General features: G+C 36.1%; 2 protein-coding genes across 3 annotated transcripts in view; one reads left to right on the plus strand and one right to left on the minus strand.

The window, feature by feature from the left end:
- SLC25A12 (solute carrier family 25 member 12) overlaps positions 1-23,879 on the minus strand; it is a 207,826-nt gene that overhangs the window by 155,792 nt on the left and 28,155 nt on the right. The gene's annotated exons all lie outside the window — the stretch shown is intronic.
- HAT1 (histone acetyltransferase 1) overlaps positions 1-23,879 on the plus strand; it is a 64,781-nt gene that overhangs the window by 28,973 nt on the left and 11,929 nt on the right. For both annotated transcript variants that reach the window (XM_059394162.1, XM_059394163.1), the window contains exons 5-9: positions 6,895-7,074; positions 7,350-7,471; positions 7,972-8,076; positions 8,403-8,509; positions 20,533-20,684. In XM_059394162.1, the coding sequence (XP_059250145.1) occupies positions 6,895-7,074; positions 7,350-7,471; positions 7,972-8,076; positions 8,403-8,509; positions 20,533-20,684 (666 nt within the window). The remainder of the gene's footprint in view (positions 1-6,894; positions 7,075-7,349; positions 7,472-7,971; positions 8,077-8,402; positions 8,510-20,532; positions 20,685-23,879) is intronic.

The raw sequence follows: 23,879 nt of genomic DNA on the forward strand, positions 1-23,879 counted from the left end.
AGCCAATGTAATGTAATAACCTGAGGGAAGAGCCTAGTAAGAAAGACCCTGAAAGGAGAACACTCAGAAATATCTGTTGTTAAATGGTTATGGTAATGGAGAGAAGGGTAGGAGATGGTTGAAGGGGTTGGCAAAACTAGATCTTTTCAGGTAAAGAATAGTTGACAGTTAACCTTTAATAGTTAACCTTGAGAGGTTTTAAGTAGGTAAGAGTCATATGATGATCTATATTTTCAGAAGATTTTTGGGGGGGCGCCTGGGTGGCTCAGTCGTTAAGCGTCTGCCTTCGGCTCAGGTGATGATCTCAGGGTCCTGGGATCGAGCCTCACATCGGGTTCCCCCACTCAGCGGGCAGCCTGCTTCTCCCGCTCCCATTCCCCCTGCTTGTGTTCCCTCTCTTGCTGTCTCTCTCTGTCAAATAAATAAATAAAATCTTTTTTTAAAAAAAGTGGGGGAGGGTTGGTTTGGCTGCTTTGCAGAGAACACACTACAGGGGGAAAGAGTAAAAGAAGGGAGACCAGAACGTTGCAGTGTTACAGGTGACACTACATTACATTTAGTTGGCTGTCTGGGGATATATTTTGAAGATAGAGCCAGTAGGATTTACTTTTAAATTAAATTTAATGAAATGGAAGAGAGAAACAAGGAGGATCCTATTGCTTACCTTTAATAATAGTACTATTAACTGAGTTAAGAAAGATTAGAGAAGTAGGTCTAAATAGGGGGAAAAAATCAAGATTTTTGTTTTAGGTATGTTATACTTGAGACTATTATATATCATATTTGAGTTTTCACAGACTATAATATGTAGTAGTATTTTTGTGTATGAAAGATCAACTCTTTTAGGTGAGGTGGTTAGAAACCATGGCATATTAGCTTAGAAGTTAATTTGCTTATTAAAATTTTGCCAGTACATTAATCTTTCATTATCCATTTTTCTTTTCCAAGCTGAGTTCTCCAGTTCCATGTGAAAGTTTTTAGACACAATTGAGAAGCTTATAAAACATCCCCACTAGCCATCATCTTTAAAGGCAACATAATTATTCTGAATTTTACTACAATAAACTTTATTGTTCAGACACTTTTGGTTTGTTCCTCTTATGGTTGTCTCTGACCTTTGCTTTTACTGATACCTCCTGACCTCTCTTTAATTGAAATAGAATTGGCATACAGAATCCTTTTAGTTTTTAGGTATATATTATAGTGATTCCATTTTTTGTTGTTGTTTAGTATCTTTATACATTATGAGTAATTCCCATGGCAAGTCCAGTTATCATCTCTCACCATACAAAGTTACTAAAATTATTGACTGCATTCCCATATGTGATATCCCCATGACTATTTTATAACTGGAATTTTGTACTTCTTAATCCCTTTCATCTATTTTGCCCACCCCCCTCAACTCCCACTCCCATTCCCCTGTCCAGTAACCAATAGTTTGTTACCTGTATATATGAATCTGTTTCTGTTTTGTCTTGTTTACTCGTTTGCTTTGTTTTTTAGATTTAATGTAGCATAATACCCTGTAGGTCCATCTGTGTTTTTGCAAATGGCAAGCTTTCATTTTATGACAGTAATATTCCATTGTGTGTGTGTGTGTGTGTGTATTTAAATATATCTAATCTTTATCCATTCATCTATGATGGACACTTAGGTTGCTTCCAAATCTTGCCTATTGTAAGTAATGCTGCAGTGAACACAGGGGTGCATGTATCTCTCCAAATTGGTGTTTTCATTTTCTTCCAATAAATATCCAGAAGTGAAATTGCTGGATTATTTGGTAGTTCTTCCTTTATTTTTTTGATGAAACTTCATACCATTTTCCATACTGGCTGTACCAGTTAACATTCCCAACGACAGTGTATGATGGTACTCCACTTTTTTTTTTTTTTTTAAGATTTATTTATTTATTTGAGAGAGATAGTGAGAGAGGGCAAGTGCAGGGAGGAGAGGGAGAAGCAGACTCTCTGCACAGCAGTGAGCCCAATGCCAGGCTCCATCCCAGGATCCTGGGATTATGACTTGAGCAGAACGCAGACACTTAACTGAGTGAGCCACCTAGGTGCCCCATCTCTACTTTTTATATGATGTGATCCCATTTGTTTATTTTAGCTTTTGTTGCCCTTGCCTGAGGAGACTAGTCTAAAAAAATATTGCTAAGACCAATGTTAAAGAGCTTATTACCTGTGTTTTCTTCGAGGAGTTTTATGGTTTCAAGTCTCACATTCAAGTCTTTAATCCATTTTGAATTTATTTTTGTATGTGAGGTACAAGAGTGGTCCATTTTTATTCTTTTGCATGTGGCTGTCCAGTTTGCCCAATGCTGTTTGTCAGAGAGACTGTCTTTCCCATTGTTCTTGCTTTTTTGTCATCAATTAATTGATCCTATATGTATTGGTTTATTGCTAGGCATTGCATTGATCTCTGTATCTGTTTTTGTGCCAGTATGGTACTGTTTTGATTACTCTAGCTTTGTGATCTAGTATACTATGAAATCAGGGATTTCTCCAGCATTGTTGTTCTTTCTCAGGATTGCTTTGGCTATTCAGGATCTTTTGTGGTTCCACACAAAATTTTAGGATTCTTTGTTCTAGTTCTGTGAAAAAAGCCATTGGTATTTTGAGGGAAGGTGCATTGAATCTGTAGATTGTTTTGAGTAGTACGAACATTTTAATAATACTTATTCTTCTAAACCATGAGTACAGTATATCCTTCCATTTATTTGTGTTGGCTTTAGTTTCTTTTATCTTATACTTTTCAGAGCCTCCTGCTTTCTTTTGAGGTAATTTCATTGCCATTTAGTGTAAGGGTGTATAAGATTGTTCAGTCTTACTAATTGCTAGCATTTCTGGGAAGAGGTTTGGCAGAGGAAGTTAAAATACATGGGTACACTTCAATCTTCTATTTTATCCTTGTCTCCCACTAATAAATGGATTGAATTTGGGAGTAGTTGAGAGCAGATTTTTAAAATTTTCTGGATTCTTTAGCCTCTTATAGAAAAACCCTGTGTACTTAACAAAAATTTAATCTTGAAATGAAAAAATAATCTTTGGTAGACTAATAAATAGAGTGAAAACTCTACTTTTTTGATAATTGTGACTGTTTTTCATAATATTTTATAAAATATATGGAAAGCTTTAAAATTATACATTGAGATTTTTGTCTTAGAATGTTATATGTGATTTTTGGTAGTGTAATTCTAATGCAGTATAAATGTCAGGTAATATACGCTTGAGCAAATTAAGTAGAAATGGAAATTTTTTGGCTTGTTTTTGTAGCATATCTTAGGTAATCTTAGAATTCTAGTCAATGTTAATTAAGTCTTCCACTTTAGCCACGTATAAAAGGACCACCTACTTAACATGCCTTTTTTAATCACTGTTTCAAAAATAAATCAACATAGACAAATTTACACAAATGGTGCTGTTTAGGAAAAGATGCTGAAGGTGTAATTTGATTTTCAAATGTGGATAAATACAAATAAAGTGTAAATATATTTATGTCATATCAGGCTACCCATTATTTTCAGGCACATCGCTTTATGCGGTGGTGAGAAAAAGCAAAAATTCCTACATGGGAACATCACATGTGTAACAAAGTACAGAACATTGGAAGTTGAAATGACCATAGTGAGAGAGTATACAATCTAAAACATTTCATCATGACTCACCTCAGAACTAAATAAAATAATTATCTTTGTAACATTCCTTTTCTAAAAAGTTTGGAAAATATTTGTAAGGCATGTCTTTATTAGTTAAGTAGATCAGATTGTATTCTGGATTCTTGATCTATTCAGCTTAATTTCTTTTTCTTTTTTTTTAAACAGGTTTGGTTTTTTAATTTTTTTAAAGTAGGCTTCATGTCCAGTGTAGAGCCCAGCACAGCTTGAACTCATGACCCTGAGATCAAGACCCAAGCTGACATCAAGAATCAGATGCTTAATCAACTGAACCACTCAGGCGCCCCTTCTTATCTTGTCTATATTTTTCCATAAGTTTAATTAAAGTGTAAAATAATATCCTTGCAGGTAGGGAATTTTTTTGATCTTCAGAAATAGAATCTGAACTTTCAGCTACAAGCATTGGAACTAAAGAGTTCAGTTAATCTTTGATTCAACTTTGAATTTTAAAAAGATGAGATAGGGAGGGGGTGCCTGGCTGGCTTGGTCACTAAAGCATGCAACTTTTTTTTAAGATCTATTTATTTTAGAGAGAGAGTGCGTGCACACACTTGCATGAGGGTGTGGGGGGAGGGAGAAAGGGAGAGAGACACTCAGGCAGACTCCATGCTGAGCATGGAGCCCGAGGTGGGGCTCAATCCCATGACCCTAAGATCACAACTTGAGCCAAAATCAAGTCAGACACTCAACCAACTGTGCTGCCCAGGTGCCTGGAGCAAGCAACTGTTGATCTAGGGGTTGTGAGTTCAAGCCCCATCTTGGGCTTAGAGCCTACTAAGATAAGTAAATGAATAAAATTTTTAAAAATAAATAAAGTTCTTTTTCAAATGATGAGATGGGTTTTTCTGTAGTGATGATTTTATTAAGGGGCCAGTAATCCAATATGAAAATGAATATTTAACTGAACTGAATTAGAAGAGTACAGCTCTCTAAAACAAGTAGTTATAGGACTTTTTTCCTTCTTAGAACCTATTTCATAGAGAAATGCATACATTTTTCCTCTAGTGAAGCAAGATTCTGAATTCTGGGTTTGAAGAGCCCTTTGGTTTTATGTTCTATATTTTATGTAATATATCTGATACACATTTTCTCTAACCTATTATGTATAAGAGTCCTTGTGTTTAAACTTAGCCTTTTATTCTCCTGTAAAAGTTCTTAAAGTAATGTGTAAACTTGCCTAGAGCAAAATATTTATTTGAAGATACTTATGATGATATGTAGGTATCCTTTGAAGGCTGAAAGTTAACTCTCTTTCAGCTTTGTTGAGCTCAAACCTTTGCGTTGCTCTGTCTTCCACCAGAACCACTACTTGAAACTTAAGAGTTTCTAAGAAATCTTTGAAGTACATTTGATGCGAGGTATGTGGAGTTATTTGATCATACTTTGCAGTGCCTTGTTGAGAAAACAGTATACAGGGAAAGTTTTTAAAAGTTAAAATTAAGTACACTATAAATGCTTTGAAGTGTTTTCCTTTAAACTGATAGATTATAAACCTCTTTATTTAAAAGTAGCATTTCTTGACTTTTTTTTTTTTTTTTTAACCTTGAACTAAAATTGTACTACTTTACCCATTACTGCTTTGGATTTTAATTGCCACACAACAGACCCATTAAAACTATTCCTTATTATTACAGTTTCCTCATATAATTATTGAAATTGTATTTATTCTATAAAATATGTTTAAGATGGTCTCTTCACATTAGATAGCAGTTTAAACAAAAAATATCAAATGCAGTTTATTTGGTTTACAGGGTAAATGAATACTTACTAGAAATAAGCTGTTGGGTAAAATAATGAAGAGCTTTATTTTAAATATTAGCTCTTTTTTATAGCTATAAATAAGTTATGTATAAATGTTGGTGCTACCAGAGCATTGAAAATAAAACCTGTTTGTGATAAACTCTGTCCTTGGTTCTCTATCCTAAAATGTAACTGAATGATAATAAAGTGCTATTCATCTGCAGGTGCATTGCTTCTACTTAGTTAAAAGATGGTTGAAAGGACAGGAATTAGTAGCATGTTGTATTAGCCTTTTGTAGTGTATTTTGTCCTAAGCATCTTAATTTCCCTGTTTTGAATGCTAAGTAGCAAGGGTCTTGGTTTAGAACTAATACCCATCATGCATGTAAACGGTATGAAAGAGCTGCTTAGTAAGTTAACACAAAGTGTTCTTGTGTCAGTCCTTGTGGAAATAGATACAATACAAACATTACAGCTGAACTCACGGCAAACTCCATTAAGTAAAAACCTGGCCTCATTGTTCAGGAAAAAGTTTGAATAGAATGCAAGCTCATTTTGTTGAATGTAATGTCAGGCTTTTAGGGACTGTATTGAGGGATAAGGTTTTGTTAAGTTGAGACCAATTCATTAAGTTTTATTGCCTGGTGAGAAGCAGTAATACTTTATTGTAAGACTTCATCAAATATTCATGGTTAAAGAGAAGTAGTAAATGTATTCAATCAAGTGGTCTTTTGGGGTTTTGAAAGGGATTATGAAGTCTGCTCAGCTGATAGTTTTAACATTCATTGAGGTTGTTTAACAAGGGTAATTTTAGTCTCTGAGTTTAATTTTGTTGTCCAGGCTTGTCTCTTTTTACTGTCACAAATCCAAGTCTATAAAAATTGTGTCACATTATAGAGATGAGTGGATAATATATCCATTCATATAAATTATGTATGTCCTAAGAGGGTATATTTTTTAGATTGTCGTGTTAATACTGAGTTTAATGTATAAAGGAGTTATGACCTGTCTACTTGTTCATTGTGAGTTTACAATTTGTTTAGTCAGACTATAGCCTCACCTTACCACTGCTTGTGATCATCTCATGTCTTGGATAATACGGTCTCCTTGATATACATAAAATAATAAGCAGCCTTTTGTTTGGGCCAGTTCAAATTGTCCTGAAAGGATATAGTCAGCATTTTGTAGATATTAGAAATTTCAGTAGCATTGTCCTCATTGTTCTTGATTTCAGGCTACCTGTCTGTTCTTTCTTATTTCTGTATTAAACTTATGTTCATCTCAGATTTGGGAGATAATCTCTTGTGCACACAAAACTTATCCTTTTCCAGCTCTCCATGTGTTTACTTCTTTAACTGTGAACTGCAGTTTTGTGATTTTTGTGTTTTGTCCATTTCAAAGAAATTAAGCATATTCAATTAAAAGTCAAATTTGTTACTAATTTTTTCTTATGTCTTTTAACCTCTATTCTTTAGGCAGATGATGTTGAGGGGAAAATTAGACAAATCATCCCACCTGGATTTTGTACAAACACAAATGATTTTCTCTCTTTGCTGGAAAAGGAAGTTGATTTCAAGCCATTTGGAACCTTACTCCATACATACTCTGTTCTCAGTCCAACAGGAGGGGAAAACTTTACCTTTCAGATATACAAGGTAAAGATACATCTGAATATTTCTTGGGTAAAAGTGCTCCATTTGCCTGAAACTTGTATGCTGTTCTGTTGTGTTATTTTCAGTGACTCATTTCCAGCTTCAGGAAACAAGTTTCTGTCAGCATTAAAAACAAAGATCTATTTTGTATGTGTGTCTGTGTACACATCTTAATCTGAGACTTCTAAACATTTTCCCACAGGATAGTTTTGTGTTCTACAGACTTTCACTTACCTCTGTGATGAGTTTCACCTGACTTTTCCTGGCTTTTTCCCTAGGCTGACATGACATGTAGAGGCTTTCGAGAATATCATGAAAGGCTTCAGACCTTTTTGATGTGGTTTATTGAAACTGCTAGCTTTATTGACGTGGATGATGAAAGATGGCACTACTTTCTAGTGTAAGTACAGTTCTAAAGCAACAGTAGACCTTATTACCTCCACAAAGCCAGCATTTTAATTGTGGCGGCCCAATTATTGGGACAGTATAATGATATTTTTCCCAGGAAAGAAAAACTATTGTTTATGAGGCTTGAGTTTTCCTTCATTATGCTTTCGGAGACCTTGAGAATAGAGCTGAATTAAATGCTGTTGTCCGTTAGGACCCTGAATGTAGGCTTAAACAGTAAAATGAGCTTTGCCTGTGTTTTCTTTTACTTGCCACCTATTCATCTTTATAATAGGCAAGTGCACTGAAGTGATGTAAAGAGGTCTGATTTATCCAAGTTGCTGCACACCAATTAAGTGAATTGTACATTCAGAACATAGCAGGTGTACCCATTGGGCCCTCACAGAGTAGCTTGCTGACACTGAAAATTCAGTCAGAGAATGGAAAAGAAAATGGACACTGCATGGGAGCGCGACTGTAATTGACCTGCTTGGCTTTCTGTTTTATCTGCAGATTTGAGAAGTATAATAAGGATGGAGCTACGCTCTTTGCGACCGTAGGCTACATGACAGTCTATAATTACTATGTGTACCCAGACAAAACCCGGCCACGTGTAAGGTAATTGGCGGTGTAACACGTGCCTTGTCTTTTATTTCAGAAGAAGGAACTGCTGAAGTTTCCAATACTTGTTATAATAGTGTTGATTTGTTTAAAAAAATCACCATTATTCATTGGCTATGTACTGATTTATTTCATTGTTCCCTTTGCAACTGTGGAAGATTAAACCAATTTTGAGTATCTCAATAATTTTTGGATTTCTTGAAGGTCGACTGAAAAAAAAACAACCCACTAACTTTAAAATGTTCTTAATACACAGTGATTTGCAGTTTTAAACAGATCATATTGTGGGATATTTTAATTTTACAATCATTTCTTTACTGTAGTCAGATGCTGATACTGACTCCATTTCAAGGTCAAGGCCATGGTGCTCAACTTCTTGAAACAGTTCATAGATACTACATTGCATCTCCTTCTGTTCTTGATATTACAGGTATGTAAAATTTGATTTGTTACTGAAAGACCCTTCCTAAAGAATCTCTTCTTTATTGATTAATTTTGGTTTTGTCAAAAATAACTTATGTTTTAAATAACAACCTTCTCTTGGGGTATTTTTAGAACCATGTAAAGATTGCTTAGAGTTACATTTTAAGTTACAAGCCTTTGGTGGGATTGGATTGTATATCCAAGTAAGAAGTGCTTTATGAATTGAACAAATTGAAGATAATGAATTGAATATATATTAGGGAAATTATGGTTAGGCATATGTACTTTGTAAGTGTGTTGTGACTTATTTCAGCTTATCTGGCCAACCATTGCATTGCTCAGAGGCCTTGCTCTAATTTTCATGTAGGGGAAGAATATTCTAAACCTTGCTGAGAAAGAAGAATCAAGGCAAATAATTCCTGAATAGAATACACATTTCTCAAGGCATGTGTTTTTTATTCCTAAAATGCATGCCTTCACACCAGCAGTTTATAAAGTGAAATGCAAGGCTATTTGTTTTGGAAACATCTTTCATTATGAATTAGCCAGAGAAGAAGTATTGTGAATAGGATGCTTAGGAGAAGGAGAGAGACTCTTCTTTTAAAGCCATCATTAGATGGAGTTACAGATGATAGTATATAAATGTGAGTTAGCACAGAACAAAGAGCCCCAGGAACATTTATGTTGTCAATATTTTCTTTCCCCTGAGTAACACTGTTTTAAATTTGTTAACTCAGAAAGTTGCTGATTAAACTGAAAATCACCCCTTTTTTTTTTAAATGAAAAATATTGTACTAGATATTCATACCCAAATTAGGTATTACATTTTATTAATTCATAACAGTCTGAGCACATTTTGTTTTTAAAACTATACTGCTTAACACTAAAATTTAATTTGTTTAAAAGATGCTGTTTTAGAATTTTATTTTACTACTTTGTATAAAGACACCAAAAAAAAAAGTACTGGATATGGGATTAATAAGAATATAAGTAGGCTTGTGAAAAAAAGAAAAGAATATAAATAGGCTAATTGGCAGATTTTTAGCTTTTTCATGTAATGTAGTGGTTTTCCTTATCCAGAGTAAGTAAAATTAAAGTTACTCCAAAAAAGATTCTGAATTCATCGTATAGCTTAATAAAATACTGGAGGGAAAACATTTTGTTTTTAAAAGGGAGTTCCATGTTTATGGAGTTGAATTATTTTTTCATCTGACTTTCATGCTACTGTGAAACCGTTTAGAAATTTGGGAGATAAAGAAGTAACTGCTTAAGTTGTCAATGACACCTTTACTAGCTAACCAAAAAATTATAGAAACATAATAAAAGTGATGGTACTTCTTTTTAACTAAGCTAAAAATTGTTTAGCTTCTGTTTACTTTATAGAACTTGGTGCTACATGAAGGGACTTTCTGGTGATTTTAATCTGGAGACTTAGAGTTCACATAAGTAGTCTTTGTATTCTGTAGTGGGTAGTGTGCCAGCAGGAGTTGTTTCTGTGAAGCCTCTTAACCATTTTCTTCTGTCTACTCCAACCAATAAAGTCCTTGATACTTAGCACCAATTAGCAGATAAAGAATTTTATTTCTTAAATCTCAGTGAAGAGTCATCAATAGTGGTAGCCTTTATTCGTGGCAAACTGAAGTCTCCAAAGAGAAAAGGCTAAAAGTGCTAAAGGACTTCTGAATTTGAAAACTAGATACCAGCTTTTATTTTCAGTGTTAACATTTCTCAGCATTATACATTACTAAAAATGCCTTATCAGCTGTTTTCATGAAGATACATCTTTTAGATTTTCATACCCAGTCTTTTTTTATTTTATTATTTTATTTTTTTAAAGATTTTAATTTATTTATTTGACAGACAGAAATCACAAGTGAGCAGAGAGGCAGGCAGAGAGAGAGAGGAGAAAGCAGGCTCCCCGCTGAGCAGAAAGCCCGATGCGGGGCTCGATCCCAGGACCCTGGGATCATGACCCGAGCCGAAGGCAGAGGTTTTAACCCACTGAGCCACCCAGGCGTCCCAACCCAGTCTTTTTTTAAAAGAAAATACCAGAATCCTCCACTTTTTAGTCATTTTAGTTGCCTGTTTCTCCATTATTTTGTATATATATTTTTAACTTTGTGGATTTTTTTTTAACATTTTATTTGTTTATTTGACAAATACAGCAATAGAGGGAACACAAACAGGGACAGTGGGAGAGGGAGAAGCAGGCTTCCTGCTAAGCAGGGTGACCAAAGTGGGTCTCTATCCCAGTATGGGGATCACAACCTGAGCTGAAGGCAGACATTCAACAACTAAGCCACCCAGGGGCCCCTAACTTTGTGGACTTCAGCAGGTTCCAGATCTCCCTTTGCAATCCTGAATATTCTTTTTGTTGACATGGCTTTTTGCTTACTCCACACACAGCCAGATATAGTAATAATTAAAAGTTAACATTGATGGGCCTGTGGTACAAGTTAGATAGGTGTTTATTGTGTAATTTCTATTCATTTTCTTTTTTTTAGCACTTAATTTTAAAGTAAAATACTGGAAGGCAGTTCTGTATATCACGTACATCTTCCTTCTGAGAATGTCACTAACTTAAGATACAAAGCATTTGAGTACACCTCATTTGTATGACCTTGTAAATTGAATCAGTGAATTGTTTCTTCTAGAATTATGAAGAGATTTGCATTTGGCAATAGAAACTGATCTTGGGCTGGAGTATATGTCAGTATTACTAATCTCTCAGTTGTGTATTAAGAGCTAATTATAAGTGTCCTTTAAATGTGCCTTATAGTACTGGAATGGAATATTTTAGAATATTATCTATAAGTTTTTTATCCTTAGGTGGTTTGTGCTGTCTCATTTTATACGATTTTTATCTCTAATGTAGGACATTAATATGGAGAGGTTTTTAAAAAAAATGATAGAACAAGCACTTAAGTTGTTAGATAATGTATTTGGAAAAAACTCAGTTTTTTATTTTGCATGTCACTATAGATTTATACTTAAGCAGTTTTCATCCTTTAAATGTATTGCTTATTTTTGTAGCACAGAAACAAAGGAATTGAAAGGTGTCACGAATTACTGAGTATCAGTATTTCAAGTTCATTTTCAGTCTGACACTTTTGGTTAAAGTACTTAAATATTGAAATGGTGACTTGGCCCCTTATATTGTCAGTCTGTAACAGCTTAGGTAAAGCTAAGTGGAAATTTTTTGCATTTTATTTATGTGAAAATTTCTGATAGGAATGTGGCATGGGTTTTTAGATTTTTCTCAATTATCATTCTTTTTTCTAGGATATGTTTTTTCCTAATCTTCTGAGGTCATATAAGTTACTTAAGCTATCACTCATACTAAATCTTATTTCAAATTGATGTCAGCAACACAGTTCTTTTTTCTAAATCAGTTTAGAAGAGGTAGACTTGGAAAAATTGACATTGAATAAGTTCGAGCCTCATCTGTTAGTACTTTAAAAAATTGTTTTAAAGAGATGCTTCTTTGAGAATTTTTGTCACTTAGTAGAGGTTTAATTAAAGCAACTTTATTGACGTATAATTTCCATACCATAAAATTTGCCCATTTTAAGTGTACAGTTCAGTATGTTTTAGTGTATCTGCCTAGTTTTGCTGCCTTCACCACAATCCTGTTTTAGAATATTTCACAGTAAAGAGATTCCTCGTGTCCATTTGCAGGCAGTCCTTATTTGCTGTCTCTTACATTGAGCTCTGTGATCCATTTGAGGCAGTTTTTGTAAGTTTCTAAAATCATCTGTTTACATTTGGCTATCCAGTTGACCTAGTACCATTTGTTAAAAAGACTGTTTTTCCCCTATTGAATTGCCTTGGTACCTGTGTTGAAAATCAATTGCCCATAAATGTAAAGATTTATTTCTAGACTCTAATCATCTATATATGTCTGTCCTTAATGCCAGTATCATACTGTCTTGATTAGTTTACTGTAGCTTTCTATTGAGGTTTTTTAAAATGATAATGTGAAGCTTAATATGCCAAATACATACATTGAATTTGTGGAGTGTGGTTTGCCTGGGTGCTGCAGAGTAAACAGAAATTTCTTGAAATGATAGATGAGTAAGGTTAAAAATGGATACTGGCCCTGCCCAGGTGGCTGGGAAATAGGGTAGGGAGACAGAGAGGTGTGGCTTCAGTTAGAGGGAACTGGCCAGGGACGAGCCATGACCCTCAGGGACTCTAAGTATAGTCTCTCTGTGAGTGAGCACCCAGGCAACGCAGTCTGGGTCTGGTTGTTGCAAATTCATCAGTAGCTGACCCCAGCACAACTCCCCCTTAAGGTGCAATCAGCCTGACAAAACAGAGGTTCTAAATTCTGAAAACAAAACCTTTCCATTGGTTACATAGGAAACACAGTCCTCATCTTTTTGTCTCAAAGATAGCCGCTATTCCCTCCCCAGTTCCCCAGCTCTCCTTTCCCCCACAAATGACTTTTCTGCCAGGATGATGAAGAGGAGGCCCCAGACCACCAGGGGGCTTCTACGCTGAAGGGCTGTTTAAATGGCACCAGGGCATAGAGTGGTTAAGACACAGCAGAGGTCCTGGTAATAGGGCCCACTTCCTCCCACAGGCCAGGCATACATATCGTACATATTTAGAGTAAGTGATTGCATTTGTTTTCCTGATAAAGTTGCATCATTTTTTGCTTTCCTTCTTCCTCGTGACCTCCTGTACTTCTTTCTGCTCTTTATGGTTGATCTCCAGCCAGGTGAGGTCAACCTTGGCTTGTTCTGTCTTCCCTCTAAATGCATTTTAATATAATGCTCTTTTGCTTTCTGTCTTATCTTTCCTTGAAAGCTCGTTTGTCTTGTCCAGATCCCTTTGCGTTATTTTTTGATTATCTGTGCCAACGGTTGTGGTTCATAACGTTGATGGGCCTTTTCACACCTTTGCTGGTGATCATCTTTGTCATCCTTGGCTTCTTTCCTTGCTTCTCCTCCTCCCCGGCCTTAAGCTTTCCAGCCTAGAGCTGTGTATCATTTTTTAGGGGCTCATGCACTTCTAGCTAGGCGTTCATCGCCTCCCTTGCTCCCTTTTTAGGCATTATGTCCCTGGCAACAGTAGTGCCTCAGCCTTTCTATTGAGTTTTGAAGTCAGAAAGTATTTCAGTCCTGTTCCTTTTCAAAATTATTTTGGTTATACAAAATCCTTTTTGTTTTCATAAATACTTATTTTTTTGTCTTCTACTTATTTGATTCCCACTTTGATTTTTATTATTTTCTTCTTAATTCTTTGGGTTCAGTTTCCTCTTATTCTAATGAAGACTGAAACTAAGGTGGTTTTTTTGTTTGTTTTGTTTATTCATTTGAGAGAGAGAGAGGGAGCAAGCACAAGCAGGGGGAGCAGCAGAGGGAGGGGAAGAAGCAGGCACCCCCCACCCCACCCCGAGCAGGGAGCTGGACTCAGGGCTTGATCCCAGGACCCCAGGATCATGACGTGAGCTGAAGGCAAACACTTAATTGACTGAGCCACCCAGGCATCCTGAAACTTAGGTTTTTAATTTAATTTGATGTCCTCCTTTTTTAATACAGATTTTTAAATATATAAATACTCCTATGTTTATATGTAACATGTATATTTATATATGAATATAAGCACTGCCTTAACTGATCATATACATTTTCATCTTTCATTCAGTTCAAAATATATTGTTCTTTTTTTTTAAGTACTCTCTATACCCAATGTGGGGCTCAAACTCACAATCCTGAGATCAAGAGTTGAATGCTCCACCTACTGAGCCAGCCACCTGTTCTGGTTCAAAATCCCTTCTAATGGCTTTTTGATCCATAGGTTGTTTAGAAGCATGTTGTTTAATTTCTAAATATTGTGGATTCCCAGATTTCCTCCTGTTGATATCCAATTCTGTTGTTGTCAGAGAGCATGCTTTGTGTGACTTCAGTTCTTTTTCATTTACTGAGTTTTGTTTTATGGTTTACTTTAGGGGTCCATAAACTTTTTATTTAAAGGGCTAAGTAATAAATATCTTATGCCTTGAAAAACCATGTATGTTCTCTGTTTCCATGGGTGAGAGTTGGCCCATGGGCCATTGTTTACTAATTTTTTGCCCAACATATGATCTATGCTGGAGAGTGTTCCATGTGTGTCTGAACAGAATGTATATTCTGCTGCTGTTGGGTGAAATGTTATTTAACTATGATCTAGGCAAGTTAGTTGATAGAACTGTTCAAGTCTTCTCTATATTTGTTGATTTTTCTGTTTGGTTGTTCTAGCCATTATTGAGTAGTATTGAAATTTCCAGCTATTTTTGTTGAATTGTCTATTTCTCTCCCTCATTCTGTCAGCTTTTATTTCATTTACTTTGGACCTCTGTTGTTAGCTGTGTGTGTGTTTATAATTGTAACATCACCTTCATGAGTTATCTTGTGGTTATAAAATGTGCCTTTTTTCTCTTGTAATTTTTTTCATTTTGAATGGTATTTTTTCCCAGTTGTTTTTTATTGTGATAATGCTTAAATTCATCCTTTGACTCTCAGCCTTTGAATCTAAAATATTTCTGCTGGAGACAGTATATAGTTGGATCTTTTTTTATCCAGTGACAATCTGTGCTTTTTTTTTTTTTTAATTTATTATTTATTTATTTATTTATTTATTTTTTAAAGATTTTATTTATTTATTTGACAGAGAGAAATCACAAGTAGATGGATAGGCAGGCAGAGAGAGAGAGAGAGAGGGAAGCAGGCTCCCTGCCGAGCAGAGAGCCCGATGCGGGACTCGATCCCAGGACCCTGAGATCATGACCTGAGCCGAAGGCAGCGGCTTAACCCACTGAGCCACCCAGGCGCCCCACAATCTGTGCTTTTAAAAAGATTTTTATTTATTTATTTGACAGAGAGAGATCACAAGTAGGCAGAGAGGCAGGCAGAGAGAGAGAGAGAGGGAAGCAGGCTCTCCGCCGAGCAGTGAGCCCGATGCAGGACTCAATCCCAGGACCCTGAGATCATGACCTGAGCTGAAGGCAGCGGCCTAACCCACTGAGCCACCCAGGCGCCCCAATCTGTGCTTTTTGATTGGAGTCTCTTTTTCTTTTTTCTTTTTTTTTTTTTTTTAAAGATTTTATTTATTTATTTGACAGAGAGAGATCACAAGTAGGCAGAGAAGCAGGCGGAGAGAGAGAGAGGGAAGCAGGCTGCCTGCTGAGCAAAGAGCCCGATGTGGGACTCGATCCCAGGACCCTGAGATCATGACCTGAGCTGAAGGCAACGGCTTAACCCACTGAGCCACCCAGGCGCCCTTGATTGGAGTCTTTAGTATATTTAGATTTAATGTAATTATCATTATGGTTGGAATTATGCCTCCCATTTTGCTGTTAGTTTTCTATATGTTGCTTTTTGTTGTTGTTCTTTTGTTTCTCCTTTGATGCCTTCTTTTGTATTAAATAGATTTATTTTATTTTTTTTAGGTAGGCTCCATGCCCAGCACGGTGGCCAGTACAGGGCTTGAACTCACCACCCTGAGATCAAGAGTCAGATGCTTAACTGACTGAGCCACACAGGCAGTCCATAGATAGATATATTTTAAATGAACAATTTTAATTTCTTTGTTTTGTTTTTTGTTTTTCACTTTTTTTTAGGTACTCTTTTAGTGGTTGCTCTGGGGATTACAGTATGCATCTTAATTTATCACAGTTTACCTCAGATTAATATTTAATTCCAGTAAAATAAAGAAATTCTTTCATTGTAATTATTATTCCTCCTCTCTTTATTCTACTGTTGTCATATATATTATATTTTTATATATTAGGTACCAAACATTGGTTTTATAATTTTTTAAAAGATTTTCTTTATTTATTTGACAGAGACACAGCGAGAGAGGGAACATAAGCAGGGGGAGTGAGAAAGGGAGAAGCAGGCTTCCTGCCAAGCAGGGAGCCCAATGCAGTTCTCGATCCCAGGACTCCAGGAACACTTAATGACTGAGGCAGACACGTAATGACTGAGCGACCCAGACACCCCTGGTTTTATAATTATTTTTAATGTAATTTGTCTTTTGTATCATTTGAGAGGAGAAAAGAGAAAAATATATTTATACCAACTTCAATATTTATATTCATAATTAATTATCAGTGTTCTTAATTTCTTCATATAGATTTGAGATATCATTTTCTTTTAACCTGAAGAACTTCTTTAGTATTTCTGGTAAGGGCAGGTCTGCTAGTAACACATTTCTTTATCTTTACTTTTCTGAGATGTCTTTATTTTACCTTCATTTTGAAGGATAATTTTGCTGGATATAGAATTCTTGTTTTAGGGGCGCCTGGGTGGCTCAGTGGGTTAAGCCTTTGCCTTCGGCTCAGGTCATGATTTCAGGGTCCTGGGATCGAGCCCCACATTGGGCTCTCTGCTCAGCAGGGAGCCTGCTCCCCGCCCCCCGCCCCACCTGCCTCTCTGCCTACTTGTGATCTCTGTCAAATAAATAAATAAAAATATTAAAAAAACAAAACAAAAATTCTTGTTTTACAGTTATTTTCTTTCAGTACTTTGAATAGATTAGCCCACTGACTTCTGGCCATCTGTGGTTTCTGATGAGAGGTTTTCCTCTTGCTGCTTTTAGGATTTTCTGTTTGTCTCTGGCTTTTGACAGGATCTGTTATGTTATTTTGTTCCCTATTGATTTCATCATCTGTGTACATTCCTAATAAACCATAATTTCATAACAAACTGATACAGTGCCAGGATTTCACTTTTGGGGCACCTGGGTGGCTCGATGGGTTGGGTCGCTGCCTTCGGCTCGGGTCATGATCTCAGGGTCCTGGATCGAGCCCCGCATCGGGCTCTCTGCTCAGCAGGGAGCCTGCTTCCCTTCCTCTCTCTGCCTGCCTCTCTGCCTACTTGTGATCTCTCGCTGTCAAATAAATAAATAAAATCTTTAAAAAAAAAAAAAAAGAAGAAGGTACTCAGTGCGGGGCACCTCAGTGGCTCAGTTGGATCAGGCCCCACATCAGGATCCCTGCTCCTCTGGGAGACTGCCTTTCTCTCTCCCTCTGCCTGCCTGTCCCCCTGTTTGTGCTCTCTGTCAAATACATAAGTAAAATCTTAAAAAGGAAAAAAAAAGTATTCAGTGCATACAGATAGAATTAATGGAGGATTGGATAATGACTCAGAATCATAAAACATTACCCCTTGCTCAGACTTTTTGTTTAATAAACAGCTTTATTGAGATATAGTTAACATATACAATTCACTTAAATTGTACAATTTTTGAAATGATATTTACAGTGTAGCCATTATCATAATATAATTTTGGAATATTCCTTTCTCCCAAAATAGAAACCCATTACTCATTAGCAGTTGTTCCTTTACTCTTCCACCCTCACCACCTATTCCCCTCCAGCTCTAGGCAGCCACTAATTTACTTTTAGTCTCTATAGATTTGCCTGTTCTGGACATTGAAGTCATATGATAATATGATGTTTCTTTCACTTGGCATATTTTTTAAGGTTCATCCTTGTAATAGCATATATTAGTACTTTTATATCTTCTTACTGGCAATGAATATTCCCATTGTGTATATACCAAGTTTTATGTATCCTTTTATCAATCCATAGACATTCGAGTTGTTTCTACTCTTTGGCTCTTAGGACTGAATATTTGTATACAAGTATTTGTGTGGACCTATGTTTCATATCTCTTGGGTACATAACTAGGAGTAGAAATGGTGGAAAATCCAGTAACTATGTTTCTCCTTTTGAGGAACCACCTGGTTGTTTTCCTAAGTGGCTGTACCAGTTTTATATTTCCACCAGTAGTATGAAGGCTTTAGTTTCTCTATACCTTCATCAATATTTGTTACTTTTGTATTCTAGTCATTCTAGTGGATAGTGGATGGAATGGTATTTTATTGTGGTTTTGATTTGTTGTTTTTTTTTGTGTGTGTGTGGCAAATGATGTTGAGCCTCTTTTCTTGTGCTTATTGTCCCTTTGTATATCTTCTTGAGAAATGTCTGTTTAGATCCTTTGTGATTTTTTAAATTGGGTTTTCTTTTTCTCATTGAATTGAAAAACTTATATATAAAAATTTTGGATGCAAGTTCCTTATCTCATATATGACTTGCAAATATTTGCTCCCATTCTGTAAGTTGTCTTTTCATTTCCTTAATGGTATCATTTGAGCACAAAATTTCTAAATTTTGATATAACCCAATTTATCTATTTTTTTCTTTTGTTACTTGTGCTTTTGGCTCTATCATCTCAGAAGCCATTGCCTAACCAAAGGTTGTGAAGATTTACTCCTCTATGTTTTCTTCTAAGAATTTTATAGTCTTACCCCTTACATTTAGGTCTGTGATCCATTTGGAATTAATTTTTGTATATTAGTTAAATTTTTAAAAATTAAATTAATTAAATTTTGTGTATGAACCTTGGTATACTCAACTTTCTACCACCTTCCTATAAGCTCTGGCATTACTAAACCTCTTGTTATTTCCCAGCTATGCTACATCTTTCTTCCTTGTATATTGCTTTACATCAACTATGCCCTTTGCCCCTTCTCCTGTTCCTTCAACTTTATTCTTTTGCTTGTGGAGATCCAGTTGTCCAATTACCATTTATTAAAAGACAATTCTTGGGGTGCCTGGGTGGCTCAGTGGGTTAAGCCTCTGCCTTTGGCTCAGGTCATGATCTCAGGGTCCTGGGATGGAGCCCTGTATCTAGCTCTCTGCTCAGCGGGGAGCCTACTTCCCCCTCTCTCTGCTTGCCTCTGCCTAGTTGTGATCTCTCTTTCTCTTTGTCAAAACAAACAAAATCTTTAAAAGACAATTCTTTCCCTCATTGATTTGTCTTGGGACCCTTCTCAAAAATTAATTGACCATAAATGTAAGGGTTTATTTTGGACTCTCAACCCAGTTTGATTGATCTGCATATTTGTCCTATGCCAGCGTCATACTGTCTTGATTACTGAAGCTTTGTAGTAATGTTTGAAATCAGGAAATGTGAGTCTTCTAACTTTTGTTCTTTTTCAAGATTATTTTGACTATTCTGGGTTCCTTTACTATCTGTGTGAATTTTAGGATAAACTTAATTTCTGCAACAAAAAGGCCAACTGGGGGATTTTTATAGGGATTGCATTGAATGATTTGTAGAGTATTGGTATTATAACAATATTAAGTCTTATGATCCAGGAACTAGCTCAGAATTTAGCATTCTTTGTTTTAAGCCCTCTACTGATCAGAAAGCAAGAGCTCAGAAAAGTCAGGTGACTTGCCTATGGTCCTACATCTATGAGTGGCAGAACTGGGACTTAAACTGATTTTCTCTGTGTAGTCTTCTTTCTACCCATCATGTTTTGATGTTTTCCTTGTCCATTACATAGTCTAATGTACATAAGAGACTAACATAAAGGAAGATCTATGCTGTTCAGATGCATTGAAGAAAGGACCAAAATCATATTATCATTTTATTCTTTAAAACAAAAAATCATTTTATCTTTATCATTTATTTCTTTTTATCTTTTTATCTTTATCATTTTATTCTTTAAAACAAAAAAAATAAAGAAAAGATTTGCTTTTTTTTTTTAAGACAAAAAACAAAGAGGTTTTTTTTTTTATTATTACTGGGTAAAAGCAGTATGGCAGACTATAATGATTACTGGATTAGGGACTTATAAGTAAGGGACTTCTAAATTGAGCTTCAGAAGCCATAGCTATCAGAGAATAGGAATTGATTATCTAAACTTGAATCTCTTGTTTATATAGCTACTTTAATTGAAAATAAAACTAAGATGCATACGATAGATAACACCCATCAAAAAGTTTATATTTGAAAGGAGTAGCTCTGATTTCACAGATATTGTATGTCTTTGCAAAAGGATTGGACCTATAATTTTATATGGTAAAGATAATTATGCTGTTGTTTGATTAATAAGGAATAATCCTTTCTCATTGTAACTTTTGCCTTGTATCTTTCAAGAATATTTGTTTTTCTAGCCTAACATGTATATTAAGATCAGAAATCATGAATTATGTTGGATAAGGGAAATGTTACTCTGTCTTTTCTTTAGCTGAAGACCCATCCAAAAGCTATGTGAAATTAAGAGACTTTGTGCTTGTAAAGCTTTGTCAAGATTTGCCCTGTTTTTCTCGGGAAAAGTTGATGCAAGGATTCAGTGAAGACATGGCAATAGAGGCACAACAGAAGTTCAAAATAAATAAGGTATTTTTATTCTGTAGAAGAAATAAATTTCAGTTTTGAAGTTTTCTTTCTCTCTTTTTTTATAAGAAGTTATTTTTCTTGTTCTTTTTTTTTTTTTTTTTAAGATTTTATTTATTTAAAATCTTGTGAATATGTTCTAGTGGTTGTCTTTGGACCATGAAGTGAATAAGAAATAAACTTTATTATGCCTGTCAAAAAAAAAAAAAGATTTTATTTATTTATTTAACAGAGAGAGAGATCACAAGTAGGCAGAGCAGCAGGCAGAGAGAGAAGCAGAAGCAGGCTCCCTGCTGAGCAGAGAGCTGGATGCGGGGCTTGATCACAGGACCCTGTGATCAAGATCATGACCAGAGCTGAAGGCAGAGACTTAACCCACCGAGCCACCCAGGCGCCCCTCTCTCTTTTTTTTTAAGTATGTAACTTAAACATTGCAAGTACATTAAGAATACATATGTGGGAAGTAGCAGTGGTTGAGAGTACAGGCTCTGAAGCCAAATTGTCTGTGTTAAAATCGAGCTACACCACTTAGTCTGTGACTTCAGGCAATTTAATTTCCTCATTAATAGAATAGGAAGATAGCTGATATTATGGCTGTATTAAGTGTAACAGGCAGAACAAAATGGATATTATGACCTTTTACTTTTTAAGAATATGTTTGAAATGGTAAAATAGTTAATACATGTGGAGAAATATATATACTACTATATATTTGAATTTTAAAGTAGTAAATACCCTTAAAATAGGTATAGAAAAAGTAATCTGGCAGTTCAGAGGAGGGAGTTTAGTTTATTGTATTTGTGTATGTGAGGGACTCAGTTTTTCATGGGACGGAGATGCATTTGATCTAAACCTTGAAGAATGGAAGAATGGGTAGGATTTGGATTATGAAGGTATGTGAGGGGTGCCTCAGTGGCTCAGTTGGTTGAGTATCAGACTTGATTTCAGCCCAGGTCATGATCTTGGGGTCCTGGGTTTGAGGCCCGTGTTGGGCTCAGGACTCAGCATAGATTCTTCTTGGGTTTCTTTCTCTCTGCCCTGGGCCCCCACTCATGTGCATGCTCTTTTGCAAAATAAATAAATCTTAAAAGAAGAAAAAAAAGAGAGAGAGAGAGAGATGAACGGTATTCTAATAATAGGGAATAGTATATGATTCTGTTACTTTCTCCTTTGTTGCTAAGGTGTTATAGTTCCTGATTTTTTTTTCACTTAGTACTATGATTATCTTTTTTGAGATACTTTTACTGAATTTTACTCTTCTGTATGTTCCCTAAAGATAATTCTCCCCTAGAGTTCCTTATTCAGTCCTCATTTTCTCTCACTTTGCTTACTCCACCTGGGAGATCTCATCCAACTCTCCAATGTAGATTTTCCTCTTATACTCCCATGAGTGTATATAAAAAGTATCCTGAGGCATATGGGTGGCTCAGCCAGTTGGGTATGTCACTCTTGATTTCAGCTCAGGTCATGATCTTGGGGTTGTGTTGAACCCCTACATCCGGCTCCCTGCTTAGTGGGGAGTCTGCTTAATATTCTCTCTCCCTTGGGGCGCCTGGGTGGCTCAGTGGTTTAAAGCCTCTGCCTTCGACTCAGGTCATGATCCCAGGGTCCTGGGATCGAGCCCTGCATTGGGCTCGGGGCTCTCTGCTTAGCAGGGAGCCTGCTTTCTCCTCTCTCTCTGCCTGCCTCTCTGCCTACTTGTGATCTCTGTCTGTCAAATAAATAAAATCTTTTTTTTTTTAATTAATTTATTTATTTGAGAGGCAGAGATCACAAGGAGACAGAAAGGCAGGCAGAGAGAGAGAGAGAGAGGAGGAAGCAGGCTCCCCGCTGAGCAGAGATCCCAATGTGGGACTCGATCCCAGGACCCTGAGATCATGACCTGAGCCAAAGGCAGTGGCTTAACCCACTGAGCCACCCAGGCGCCCCAAATAAATAAAATCTTAAAAAAAAAAATTCTCTCTCCCTCTCTCTCTCTCAAAGTAAATAAATAAATCTTTTTTTTAAAGAAAGATAAAAAATGTTTCCTGGTCACTGACCTTCAATAGCTTAATTTGAACTGAAACTTTCCATCTTTTCCTTCATTAAAACACTTTAATAGCTTCCTGGTTTTAAGATAAATGTATGTTTTAGAAATATTTGGTATGTGCAGAGTATATCAAACCTTTAGAGAATTTATTCAACTGCTCAGCTTTTAAAAGAAAGAGAATATGAACACATTTTTCAAAATCATGCTTTTTTTCCTCTTTCTTAAAGGAATTAAAACTTGGTATGGCACACTGAGCCCGTCATAATTGGACCCTGCCAACCTTGGTAGACTCAACTTTCTACCACCTTCCTATATGCCCTGGCATTACTAAACCTCTTGTTATTTCCCAGCTATGCTACATCTTTCTTCCTTGTATATTGCTTTATGTTAACTCTGCCTTTTGCCCTTGATACTCCCTTCTCCTGTTACTCATCTTTGCCTTGCCACGTATTACTCATTTGTTCAGGTGTCCCTTCTGAAAGTTCAAACATCATCTTCCCAGTCTACCTATACCTGATCTCTCCCCTATCCCCAATAAGTATATAAGTGAAACAACACAAACAATGGGCTACTCTTGGCTTCAGTGATACCAAGATTTCTTGATTTTCCTAATATTTCTTTGTTTTTCTCTGCCCTGTAACTGTCAGTGTACTGACAGTGACAGGGTTCTGACCCTCCTCATTTTTTCACTGCTTATGCTTTCCTAACCAATACTGTGGTTTTAACTCATGCCTGTATACTGATACTGCTTAAATCTTCATTCTTAGACTAGCGTTTTTAGATTTTTATGTTCTGCTACCTCCTAAATCTCTCCTAGGCTGTGAAAACTCACTGTCATTCCACACCCTCCTCCACACCCAGTCCTTCCTGTTCTGTATATCTAGAATCCTTGTTCTTTTAGTGTTCTTACTGGTTCTTAGTTCATGCCTTCATCATTTTTTGCCTGATTTAATAGCATAGCTTCACAATCTCCCTGTCCTTCCTTTTGCTACCATTTCTTCTTTTTTTTTTTTTTTAAAGATTTTATTTATTTATTTGACAGACAGAGATTACAAGTAAGCAGAGAGAGAGGAGGAAGCAGGCTCCCCGCTGAGCAGAGAGCCCGATGTGGGGCTCGATCCCAGGACGCTGGGATCATGACCTGAGCCGAAGGCAGAGGCTTTAACCCA

This window comes from Mustela nigripes, chromosome 3, assembly GCF_022355385.1.
Source record: "Mustela nigripes isolate SB6536 chromosome 3, MUSNIG.SB6536, whole genome shotgun sequence".
NCBI lineage: Eukaryota > Metazoa > Chordata > Mammalia > Carnivora > Mustelidae > Mustela > Mustela nigripes.